The sequence below is a fragment of the Bos grunniens genome, chromosome 16 (genome assembly GCF_055505025.1).
Source record: "Bos grunniens cultivar Pamir isolate PY7600 chromosome 16, Bosgru_T2T1.0, whole genome shotgun sequence".
Lineage (NCBI taxonomy): Eukaryota > Metazoa > Chordata > Mammalia > Artiodactyla > Bovidae > Bos > Bos grunniens.
The window spans coordinates 13607802-13621287 of NC_141180.1; the positions used below are offsets into that span (position 1 = coordinate 13607802).

General features: G+C 34.5%; 1 protein-coding gene across 2 annotated transcripts in view; it reads left to right on the plus strand.

The window, feature by feature from the left end:
• The window catches only part of TPR (translocated promoter region, nuclear basket protein), a 65001-nt gene that overhangs the window by 28165 nt on the left and 23350 nt on the right, over window positions 1-13486 (plus strand). For both annotated transcript variants that reach the window (XM_086343325.1, XM_086343326.1), the window contains 13 exons: window positions 77-193; window positions 1719-1922; window positions 2035-2219; window positions 2666-2813; window positions 4404-4541; window positions 4639-4770; window positions 6953-7083; window positions 8474-8684; window positions 9591-9734; window positions 10092-10290; window positions 11267-11472; window positions 11649-11710; window positions 12295-12503. In XM_086343325.1, the coding sequence (XP_086199451.1) occupies window positions 77-193; window positions 1719-1922; window positions 2035-2219; window positions 2666-2813; window positions 4404-4541; window positions 4639-4770; window positions 6953-7083; window positions 8474-8684; window positions 9591-9734; window positions 10092-10290; window positions 11267-11472; window positions 11649-11710; window positions 12295-12503 (2086 nt within the window). The remainder of the gene's footprint in view (window positions 1-76; window positions 194-1718; window positions 1923-2034; window positions 2220-2665; window positions 2814-4403; window positions 4542-4638; window positions 4771-6952; window positions 7084-8473; window positions 8685-9590; window positions 9735-10091; window positions 10291-11266; window positions 11473-11648; window positions 11711-12294; window positions 12504-13486) is intronic.

Genomic DNA, 13486 nt, shown 5'->3' on the forward strand with positions numbered 1-13486 from the left:
TTTAAAAACCTGACTTCGATAATTTTAAAGTAAATATGCAATTAACTCTTGGTTTTTATCTTGTTCTTCAATTTAGTTATCTGAGTTAAAGAAAACACTCAATAGTGTTCAGAATGAAGTACAAGAAGCTCTTCAGAGAGCAAGCACAGCTTTGAGTAATGAACAGCAAGCCAGACGGGACTGTCAGGAACAAGTAAGTGTCACTCAGAGCCAGTTATTGGAAAGTGAGCTTTGATCTTAGGGCACAGTTCTTCGAGCATAGTCATGCATTTTGGGGATTGGTGCATTTTATAAAACATGCAAGTTATTTCCACTCTTGGGGCACTTGGAATAAGATCAACTGGTAAGTATAGACGAAAGCTAAAAGTAAGGCCAGGTTTCCCCTGCTGTCCAGAAGTAGAAAGTTCCTTTGAAAGATGAAATGGCATAAAGTGAAGAAACAGTTATCTCAGGTCACATCATCCTAATGGAAATACAGATTAAATAGAGATAAAACACAGACGCTCACAGTCCAAAGCTATGACGGCTTGATGCTGAGATGCTGAGTGTAGTTCCTGGGGAAGGAGCTTGGCAGTACCCCTCTTGCTACTCAGGGTGCTCATTGCCTCAATAAATGGCATCTACTGAACAAATGCCGAACACTGTTTTCACTTTTCTGTAAAAGCAGTGGTCCTCTTTGGATTTCATTTGTTTAGCAGAAATAGATACTAACCTAGGTCTCCCCTAAAAGCAAACATGCATAAAGCAGACTTTGAAGAAAAAAGACATGTCTGTAGAGCAATATCCATTAACAAAACAGCATTGGTAAGTGGAGAAAATATATAAAAATAGGAGTAGAAGATTAAACGTGTACTTGATCTCACTTGCAAGCATTCTTTCACTATTGCAGTACTACAGTGAGTCTAGTTGTAAAGCTGTACTATAGACAAGATAGAGATACTTTTCCTCAGCAAAACAGGGACATTTTGAAAACATTTTTAATGCATTACTGAGCTTACGCAGATTTCTATACACCACTGTTTATAAGCTTTAACAGTACAAAAGCACATTATTTAAGTATATACACACATGCACACACACATATACATGATACTGCTTTTTATAGTTTGTTATGAATAAAAGATGATAAAACAGTTCAGGAAAATGAGGATTATTGAAATGGTAGAATGGGAAAGGAATACATGTAAGGATATTGGTAACGTTCTCATTTTTATGATTGGTGGTATGTTAATAGCGTATTGCTTACAGGAATAACTTGTATATGTATCAGGATTATTTTAAAAATGGAGTACAAGGGAAAGTGCTTCACACTGAAGGTAAATTAGACAAAAAGGAATTATCATTGGCTTATTGCCAAACATTGTAGCATTGGAAATTAGAATCAAAGAATGTATCCATGATTCCGTATTCAAATAGGTGGTTTTCATTTCCCTTTTTCATTTTGTGTGTATATATGCATATATTTTATGTAACTGAGTTAGTCTTTATTTCATAAAATCTGTTCCAAGTTACTACCTCATCTTTCTAAGTTTCATTTTGAACAGTTGTTTAACACTTCATCAAATAGATACAGCATAATTTTTCATTATTCTCCTAGATATTTTGGAACATTTCGATTATGTTCACGTTTATTGCTGTAAGTAATATAGCATGCATCTTTTCAAAGACTGGCCTTATGGAATTTTAATCTGTGTCAATGGGGCGATAATTCCTTTCAGGCTAAAATAGCTGTGGAAGCTCAGAATAAGTATGAGAGAGAACTGATGCTGCATGCTGCTGATGTTGAAGCTCTCCAAGCTGCCAAGGAACAGGTTTCCAAAATGGCATCAGTGCGTCAGCATTTGGAAGAAACAGCCCAAAAAGCAGAATCACAGTTGTTGGAATGTAAAGCATCTTGGGAAGAAAGAGAGAGAATGTTAAAGGTATTATTCATGATAGAATGTTCTGGAGAATTGAAGGGTTTGGGGGTTTTTTTATTGTTTTTTAACATACGTTGGAAAATCTGCTATTATATGATAGACTCTTGGCTTATAGGATGAAGTTTCTAAGAGTGTGTCTCGCTGTGAAGATCTAGAAAAACAAAACAGGTTACTCCATGATCAGATTGAAAAATTAAGTGACAAAGTCGTTTCCTCAATGAAGGAAGGTGTACAAGGTCCATTGAATGTATCTCTCAGTGAAGAAGGAAAATCTCAAGAACAAATTTTAGAAATTCTCAGGTAAATCCAATATATTCTTAATGCTTTACTTCTATGATGAGCAACAATTATGAAGTTACACTATAAGTGTATAAATTAGGCCAGTGGAAGTTATATGCTATTTAGGTAAATAAATACAAAGCTCATTTTGTCATATAGAGTCCACAAACCCACTACCACCCAATTAGTGGTCACTTTTGACATTTAGACATATGCCAATTTAAATATGTGAGTTCAAGTTGAATCTGACAGTAAGAACTTGAACGGTTTCCTTAGAAAAGTAAATGGCTTTCACATTTATTTTAAAGATAGAAACCACTGTCTGTAGTAAAGTATATCTCCTATTATTATTTTTTAATGAAAATTTTTAAAGTGAATAAGTTTGTTATCTTAAAAATTATCCAAGTTTTTGAATGTTCTGTTACTGGCGTTAATCTATTCAAATAACATCTTACGTATTTTTGTAGATTTATACGGCGAGAAAAAGAAATTGCTGAAACTAGATTTGAAGTGGCTCAAGTTGAGAGCCTGCGATATCGACAAAGGGTTGAACTTTTAGAAAGAGAGCTGCAGGAACTGCAGGATAGCCTAAATGCTGAAAGGGAGAAAGTTCAGGTATGTGTCCTAAGAAGGTACTTGTTAAATCAAGAGATGTACTCATTTCAGTTTCTAGTAGCATAAAATTTAGTTTGAAATAACCATTCTTCTTAAACTCGTAAGTTCGTTAGATGTTAAACATTGGCGCAGTATAGTGATAAGAGACTTAATGATAACCAAGACTACCTGGTTTCAAATTCAGTCTAGTTCATACCATTCGATGTGTTGCTTGGGCACATTGTTTAACTTCCTTGCTCTTAAACTTCCTTGTCTGTAACATGCAGGTGATAAAAATAGTGAGAATTGAATTAGTGCACATGAAACTTTTGAATTATGTCTGGTGCACACTGAGTGCTTAATAAATAAATTTCAGTTGTCTTTATTTACTGCTGTAATTGTCATTATAGAAATTAGTCATCGACAAAAAATGGTTGGTTGAAATGGCTATGGAATTTTCTTTTTCTCAGCAGAGGTGTAAAATGTCGTCAAAATAGCCAACCAGAGCGGGGAGAAAAGGTGTTTGGTAAATGTATGATCACAACACAAGCTCATCTCAGTCCACTCAACCAACCAAAAGCTTATTACTGCATCACCTCGTTCTGAGGAGGTGCAGTAGTATAACTCCACATCTGGAAAGAAGGAAATTAAGACCTTGAATCATTTATCTTCTTTTAACTGGTAGATAGTTGGAATGGCTACTAGAGAGAAACCATGAAACAGGAGAAAGTGGATAATTGAACAAGTAGACTTACGGGATTTACATTTTCAGACAAATGAAAAGTTCCAGAATTATACCCTATTGAGAAAACAACTCAAATTCAAATATCTCACTATGGAAATAATAAACAGACCTTCTGATTCAGTGGAGCTAACACTTACAGGAAAGAGCGGAATCAGAGCTTCTAATGAAGATTATATATTCTTTCAGTCTGTTGTGTTTTCTTTGCTGTTCCTTTGGACTACATAAAGGCAAATAATACTACAAAACACCCAGCTCAGCCAAGTCTTACATACAAAGGGAGAAGTCAAGAAGTAACCTAAGTTGTATCAAAAATAATGTCTACCCAAGTCAAGCAGTGTAGCATGGCAACCATGAGTGATAGCTTTAAAAATGGTGAAGGTATAAAGTAATACATACAAAAAATGGATAATTGTACTCAGAACAGAAAAAATGTTCTTCACAAGTGAACAAGTATTCAGTAAAACTGCTCAGAATCAAAGTGATGAAATAATCAAGTGAGATGAAAAAGAGTTTCTGAAAAAGAGGGGGGAAACTGAGGACCAAAATAACATCATTTTAGAACTGTTGCTGAATTCAGTGTAGCAAGAAAAACAATAGAAACAGGAAGATAGAGGACTGGATTAATGTTTTTACCTAATGTAAATAACATAGTATCTTTTTACTTTCATCTTTTGATTTTGTGCATGTTGAAACTCTGTAATTGACATGAATCACAGAAAAATAAACATGTAAGATTCCTAAAAATTGTTTTAAAAGTTGACGTTTAAATCCTTTTTACTTTTATAGGAAAGATTAGAGCTGGTAGGAAAAGATAGACCTTAATCTGTTGGTATATGTTGCTGTACACATATGTTTGAAATCTTTAGGTAACTGCAAAAACAATGGCCCAGCATGAGGAACTGATGAAGAAAACCGAAACAATGAACGTAGTCATGGAAACCAATAAGATGCTGAGAGAAGAGAAGGAGAGGCTGGAACAGGATCTACAGCAGATGCAAGCCAAGGTTTGTAATTTACAAATGAGTAGAGAGACATATTTTTAGTAATGTCGTAAATAAATTTTCGCATCAGGTATTAAAAAAATTCTGAAACTATTTTCAGGTCAGGAAACTGGAGTTAGATATTTTACCCTTACAAGAAGCAAATGCTGAACTGAGTGAGAAAAGTGGTATGTTGCAAGCAGAGAAGAAGTTATTAGAAGAAGATGTCAAACGTTGGAAAGCACGTAACCAGGTAAATTTAGTCAAACCCATTCCAAAACAAAAACATGTTGATGTAAAATAATAGGGTAAAATTTAAAAGGATAAAAATATTTGATGAGCTAGTGGGAAGTATTTTATGTTGATCAGTGAAAGTCTGATGTGTTTGTTACATATACCTATGTGTCAGGCATTAAGCTTATAACTAAATTTTTAATATTTTGGTTATATTGTCTGTATTTTTTAAAAAAGCTAAATTGTCTGTTTGTATTCCACATTTAGGCTTTTGCTTTATCTTTAAAATGTTTTTGTACATGAAAAATGGATTTATATAATTCATTGAAGCACTTTAAGAAGACTTGTTCACTGCAGTATTTTGGGGGTGGGGGAGAGAAGACAAAACCGTATAGCATGGTATGTTTGGCTTCCCTGGTGTCTCAGACGATAAAGAATTTGCCTGCAGTACAGGAGACCTGGGTTCAATCCCTGGATTGGGAACATCCCCTGGAGAAGGGAATGGCAACCCACTTCAGTATTTTTGCCTGAAAAATCCTTTGGACAGAGGAGCTTGGCAGGCTACAGTCCACGCGTTCACAAGGAGTCGGACACAACTGAGGAGTAAAATGCACCCACACGTTCAGTTCAGTCACTCAGTCCTGTCTGATTCTTTGCGATCCCGTGGACTGCAGCACACCGGGCCTCCCTGTCCATCACCAACTCCTGGGGTTTACTCAAACTCCTGTCCATCATGTTGGTGATGCCATCCAACCATCTCATCCTTTGTCGTCCCTTTCTCCCACCTTCAGTCTTTCCCAGCATCAGGGTCTTTATCAATGAGACAGTTCTTCACATCAAGTGGCCAGAGTATTGGAGTTTCGGCTTCAGCATCAGTCCTTCTAGTGAATATTCAGGACCAATTTCCTTTAGGATGGACTGGTTAGATCTCCTTACTATCCAAGGGACTCTCAAGAGTCTTCTCCAATACCACAGTTCAAAAGCATCAATTCTTGGGTGCTCAGCTTTTTTTATAGTCCAACTCTCATCCATACATGACTACTGGAAAAACCATAGCTTTGACTAGACGGACCTTTGTTGGTAAAGTAATGTCTCTGCTTTTTAATATGCTGTCTAGGTTGGTCATAGCTTTTCTTCCAAGGAGCAAGCATCTTTTAATTTCATGGCTGCAATCACCATCTGCAGTGATTTTGGAGCCCCCCAAAATAAAGTCTCTCACTGTTTCCACTGTTTCCCCATCTATTAGCCATGAAGTGATAGGACCAGGTGCCATGATGTTAGTTTTCTGAATGTTGAGTTTTAAGCCAACTTTTTCACTCTCCTCTTTCACTTTCATCAAGAGGTTTTTTAGTTCCTCTTTGTTTTCTGCCATAAGGATGGTATCACCTGCATATCTGAGGTTATTGATATAACCTCACATACTATACACACACATAGAATGGTTAGAAGCTATAGTAGCTCTGTATTCAGAGAAGAAGTTGGAAATCTGCCTTACCTCATACTAGCTATTTGCTTTGTGAAAATGAGGACATTAATCTTTCTCAGACAATTTTCCTTGATTTTGTAAATGAGGATATAATCACCCTGTTCATTTTATAAAAATTAAATGAAGCAGTCCACCCAGCACCTAGAAAATGCTCTAAGAACTACTCATATCTGAATAGGATTTTAAAATTTTAGAGCCCCTTCATGCTTTTTTTATTTGCTCAAAGAGTCCGAAAAATCCAGAAAGGATAATCTGCCCAAGTCTAGATATATTCCTGTTAAATTATGCTGCCTTCTTTTCTGGTTAATGGAATCAATTGCATTTAGGATTATTTTCATTTTCTTGTTTTGTTCGTAATGCATGATGAACTTTTTTCCCCTATATATGTCACTTTAATGAAATTGGGTATTTAATGTTAAAAGCTTACAGATCCTTTGGATCCCTTTATTTGACTCTACTGTAACTATTCTAAAATGTTCCTTTGCAACTGTGAAAAATAATGAATAGTGAATGACATTTACTTTGTTTTCCCCTTTCATTTTGGCTAAACCTCTTAGCTAAACAAAGGAACTAAAGCTTTGATTTTATTTTCTTATAATTTGATGATTGATCACTATGTATGCAAGCATCTAATATAAACATAATTAGATACTCTGATATTTTAATATAGCACATTAGTTTCATAAAATCGTGTTATGCATTGTTCCTATTCTAGCATCTAGTGAATCAACAGAAAGATCCAGATACAGAAGAGTATCGTAAGCTGCTTTCTGAAAAGGAAGTTCACACTAAGCGTATTCAGCAATTGACTGAAGAACTTGGAAGACTTAAAGCTGAAATTGCAAGGTATATGGAATAATCTCAAGTTGTATCCAGTACTTGGACAATCTTAAAGAAGTTTGTTTCTATTTTTATGTGATGCCCTAAGTGCTTCCTGACTTTAAAGAGGATGGAAAGTGCTGGAGCTCTTATATGTATCTTTCCTTTTATTGCTTTATAAAAACAACCAAGCTGTCATTTAGTTTTATGCCTTCATATATGAATTATTTCTCCATACTTGATTACTTTTTAAACTACATAGTTGGTATGAATCTAAAGCAGACCATTTTTTTAAATAGTCAAATTAACTTTTGCAAGTAGATTTTTCTTTTTTCTTTTGATTAACATATATTCATGAATCTGTTTTGAAAGTTTTCATAAAGAAGTGTTTTTCTCTCTTTTTTTTTTTTTTGCTGCACTGAGTCTTTGTTTCAGCATGCAGAGGCCTGTTGGGGAGCACAAGCTCAGTAGTTGTGTTTTGCAGGCTTCTCTAATTTGGCTTAGTTGCCCAACCAGGGATCAAACCCATGTCCCCCACTTTAGATGCATATTCTTCACCACTGGACCACCAGGGAAGTTCCTAAAGAAAGTTCTTAAATGAACTTATAGTGAAGTATATTGCCTTTTAAAGATAAATGTAATATTAGAGTTAATGTTTCTGGTTTACCTCTTGTAAGCTTTAATGTCCTTTGTCCCTATCTTAGCCCCTGTTTATGTGATACTTGACAGCTTACAAATTTTTGTCAAGTTTATTCTCTTTTTTTTTTCATAACAATAGTCTGGCATTTTAAGTGGGAGAGATATTACTTAATTTTAAAGATGAGGAGGCTAAGATTCAGAAAGGTACCCAGGCTTACTTCTAAGGTTAGTAACGATTAACAACATGCTCTTAACTCAGGTCATCTGATTTCACATTCATTTCATGATTAAAATACAGGAGTTGGCAGACTATAACCCACAGGTCTTTTTTTGTACAACCTGGAAGCTAAAAATGATTTTTACATTTTTTTTTAAGTGTCGTAAAAAAGAAGAGGAACACACAGCAAACATTGTATGTGGCCTACAAAACCTCATGTGCTTAATGTAGATTTTGCGATCAGGCAGATGTGGATTACACTCTGGGTACCATGCAGAGTAAAAGTGTGCATGTTACTTAACAACTTATAGCTCAGTTTTTCTCATCTCTAAAATGGGTATATATGGCATGTAATAAGTCAGTCACATTTTTCTAAAGTACCACAGGTTCACAAGTTAAGGATTTCTCTTTTGAAGGGTGTGTGTGTGTGTGCTTTTCTTAGAGTTTTCTAAATAAAACACACACTAAAGCAACACAATAAAAATATAACTTAAAAGGTTTTAAAATTGGAAAAGTCTCAAGTATTTAGTCTTTCTCTTTTATCCCATCTCTTTTGCTTAGATCAAATGCATCTTTGACTAACAACCAGAACTTAATCCAGAGTCTAAAGGAAGATTTAAATAAAGTAAGAACAGAAAAGGAAAATATCCAGAAGGAGTTAGATGCCAAAATAATTGATATTCAAGAAAAGGTTAAAACTATTACTCAAGTCAAGAAAATTGGACGTAGGTACAAGACTCAATATGAAGAACTTAAAGCACAACAAGATAAGGTATTTTTGAAGTGGTTTTCTTTTTATATATTCTTTATATATATAATTTTTTGATATACACAATTTTGGTCTACACAATTTATACACAGTTTTGTATATATTTAGATACATGGATTTGCATATTTGGATGAGTCTTACAAAAACCTTATTCATAATATTTAGTTACTGGTTTTTAATCATATATGTGATACTTTATTTAGTTTAAGATTAGCTCTTAGTATGTCCTAAAATGAACTATAAATTCATAAAGAAATAGTAGTTACTTCTAGGCATTTTTATGTAGTTTCCCAACTTCAAATATTGTTCCTTTTCAAAACTATTTTCTTGTAACTCATTAAAGAACTCATTTAACTGATTAAAATGATATGTATCAAAAAGTGCTAGTTTCTTGTAATTGATCAGGTTGTGTTATTTTAAATAAGTATCCTATGTTAACCATCTACCAAAAAGAATTTTTAAATCTTTGTTTTACTTTAGACTTGATTTTTATTTTTGATTACCAGTGGTAAAGAACTTGTATATTGATTTGATTGTATCAAGTCAACAAGTTAGCACCTGTTAGACTAGAAAATATATGAAGAAAAAATTTCAAAATTCTTAACCCTCAGTTAACCACTGTTAATCCTTTAATATGCTTTCCTTCATGTATGAGTGATTTGTTTTTCTGGATAATTCTGTGTTAAACAGTGCATCATCATTTTGATTAGCTGGTTAATACCCAGTAGTATGGAAAGCCCTAACCTATGTAACTAATAGCTTACTCTTGGACATTAAAGTTGTTTTATAGATTTATTTATGAATACCCTTAAAGATAAGTTTCTTTATATACTTACTATTTTCTTAGATGAATTTGCAAAATTACTGAATATAAATGTTCAAGTGTATTATTACTGTTTGTCATCTTAGGTCATGGAGACCTCAGCTCAGTCTTCTGGAGACCATCAGGAACAGCACGTCTCAGTCCAGGAAATGCAGGAGCTCAAAGAGACCCTAAGCCAAGCTGAAACCAAGTCAAAGTCACTCGAGAATCAAGTGGAGAACCTGCAGAAGGTATGAGTGGAAGAGAAGTGAAAGGTGTATGTTCATAATTGTTTCCTTGTTGAAAAGCTAGAAAAATACAATGGAATATAATTCAGTCATAAAGGAATTTTGAAAAAAGAAAAATGGGTTAAACACTGATACTTTCTCTTTTTATATGGAAATATATAATTTTTTTTGAATGACTTATGTATGCAGATAATACCTAATCATCTTGCAAGTGTCCACTTAACTTGATTACCATTTTATATTTATACTTTCATTTAGTCTAAACAAATTCATAAGTTTTATGCTTTAAGTCTGTCGGGGATGTAGTTATATTGATTTGGCTGAATTACATGGTTAATACTTTGTCTTCCTTTAAAAAAGACTTTATCTGAGAAAGAGATAGAAGCAAGAAGTCTCCAGGAACAGACTCTGGAGCTTCAATCTGAACTTGCACGACTTCGTCAGGACCTTCAAGATAGAACCACACAGGAAGAGCAACTCCGACAGCAGATAACTGAAAAGGAAGAAAAAACAAGAAAGGCCATTGTAGCAGCAAAATCAAAAATTGCACATTTAGCTGGTAAGTTTCTGTATGCTTTATGATTCGAATTTGATGGTGAAAGTTGGTTATTTGATACAGGGTTAGAATTAAATGGGAAAGAAAAGTAAATAATACTAAATGACTTCTGTCTATGTGTTTGCATACTTTAGGTATTAGGTTTATTTAATTGGATTCAAATTACAGCAGTTTTAATTTTCAAGTAATAAGGATGTCCTTAATTTATGATTTCTTTCTTAATTGTTAACTGATAGTGGATAGGGAGTACAGCTGTCCTTCTGCTTTAGTGTGTAACTATTACCGCCTTCTGATGGTAACCCTTTTGGTCCATAGTATACTGTCCAGAGGCCTTCTGTAAATTCTAGGCAGCATTGGACGTTAGCTCAGCGAGTTTTCTGTGCCTCACTCACAGAGGGCCCCATGAGGCCTTCAGGGAGAACATCATGTCAGCTGTATGAGGATCCCAGTGCTACAACCCTCAGGGCCTTACTGCACCTTGCTTACCAGTCTGCTAGTAGGTAAATAAAATGCCAAGTAGGTTGAATTTTCTTATGAGCAGTTATTTAAATGGATCTCTAAGATAGTGTCCCTGGCAACTTATTTCATTTAAAAAAAAATGAAGTTGCTTAATTATCCTTGAGTATCTGCTGTAAATTATATGAAATGAAAATTTTATAGTCTCTCATATATTAAAAATATTTAAAGGCCATATAAAAGGGCTCCTGCTGACTAGTTTATGGTAGATCCTTTATCTTTTTTGAGATCTTGGTTAGAAAAAGCTGAGTCTTTTTTATTTTGGAGTATATTTTATATTGGAGTAATAAATACATGTTTAAAACCTTGTTTATTGAAATGTAGAGTATATCAGAATTATTGGAGATGTTAAAGTTCAGGAATAGAATCCAATATAGCCTTTGCGTACTTATCAAGCACATAATTTTTTTTGTTTCCAGTGTTTGATTATGATATTGATAGAATGATGTGGTTACTTCTTTAGGTGTAAAAGATCAGCTAACTAAGGAAAATGAAGAGCTTAAACAAAGGAATGGAGCCTTAGATCAGCAGAAAGATGAACTGGATGTTCGTATGACTGCTCTTAAATCCCAGTACGAAGGTCGAATTAGTCGCTTGGAGAGAGAACTCAGGGAGCATCAAGAGAGACACCTTGAGCAGAGAGACGAGCCTCAGGAACCTACCAATAAGGTAATCAGCCAGTTCTGTTTAAATGGCAAATCATTTTTTCTCTGTACATTTTGCTTGAAGATGTCTGGTGATTTAGGAGCCTCTGTCTGAGAGAATTAACACTAAGATATTTTGATGGCATTGTTGGGTGGACTCTTGTAGGACCGGCACAACAATCCATAGTTTTCTTTCTATAGGTCCCAGAACAGCAGAGACAGATCACATTGAAAACAACTCCAGCTTCTGGTGAAAGAGGAATGTGAGTTTTGTTCTTTTGCAGTCTGTTTACAGTCTGTTTCCTGCTTTTCTTTTAAAATACAGGGAGGACCTAGTGATCTTTGGGGAGAAATAAAGTTTATGTTATAAAATTGTATAATTGAAGAGCAAGAGGCTAAGGTGAGACTGAGGTTCAGTAATCAACAGTTAATACGTTCTGCCTTGTCAGGATGCACCACTGTAGAGTATTTCCTGCACAGTTTCTAATGCTTAAATTCAGAACTTCTTCAATAAGAGTTTCGTAATATTTAGTGAACAAAAAAATATAAAATTGTACTTACTGTCTAAGTAAGCCTGACGTTCTACAGTCCATGGGGTCGCAAACAGTCTGACACGACTGAGCGACTGAACAATAGTATTTACTGTCTTTAATTTTTTCCTAATCTGCCAAAAATCTACTCAAAGCAGTGTTAGGAAAACAGTTTGAATGTGTATTAAGGTAATAATTACTGGACATTCACTTCAGTAAGCGTATGTGCTTTACTTTCTTTGGAGTATTTGTACTTTATAAGGAATGTTTGTAGTACTTTTTGTGAATTATTATTTTCACATTTTTCTTTCCATAAGTGCCAGCATGTCAGACCCACCAACAGCCAATATCAAGCCAACCCCTGTTGTATCTACGCCAAGTAAAGTGACAGCTGCAGCTATGGCTGGGAATAAGTCAACACCCAGAGCTAGTATCCGCCCAATGGTTACACCTGCAACTGTTACAAATCCTACTACTACCCCAACAGCCACAGTGATGCCCACTACACAAGTGGAGTCACAGGAAGGTAAGTAAAATAATAACATCTGATTGAACCGACAGTTTTCTTAGATTTATTATGAGAAGATGAGTGTAATTTCAAGGATAAATGAGACTTCCACTAAAGCCAACGTCAGACATCATAGTAAAAGCGGGCAGTTAGTATTTCAGGTGCGTGCCTCCTGGGTTACTTGTTAATGTAGCATATTTCCTCCCTCCATCATTTTTGCTTTGTTTTGATTTCAAGCTAAAGAAAGAGGGAAATACACCCTATGAATATATGTCATCTTTTTCAGGACCATGTTTTTCACCTCTATTGGCTAAGAAAGATGATATGAAATCCACTTAGAAAACCATATTAAATCAGTGATTCATCCTAAACATCACTTCTTCACTAAAGCTATCTGATCTTTTCATTTTTTTTCTCCACTTTGTTCCCATGTCACTTTCTTAGTCATTACAGCAATTAACCACATTTTATTCAGTTGAATATGTTTTTTTTAATTCCACTTGATTGAGCTTCTCAAGCATAGGAATTTTCTTTTTCATTGTTTTAATTCCTTTACCTAATCTCAAGATAGGTGTCCGTAAAACTTTACTAAATATAATTCCCATAGGTTCTTAACAAATTTTAGAATTCAGTAAATTATTTATGTTTAAAACTACATAAAATTATATGTGCTATGAAAAGACAGACTATTTCATTTGAACTACATTCAGTAAAATGATTATGAGATACATTACCACTTAAACTTAATGGTTATTTTATAATCAATTGAAAGCAAAATGATACATAAGTCTCTTTGTATCATTTTATTTGGTCATCATTTGAAAAGAACAATGGATGCAAAAACAGTTTCAGGTATTTATTTAATTCAACCGACAGTTTACTGCACACTACCGTATCTGTCACACAGGCAATACAAAGATGCATAATACATTTCTTTTACCCTCAATGTTTTTATCTAATGTGTGATGAGAGGTATGTACACAAATAACTATGCACAATGT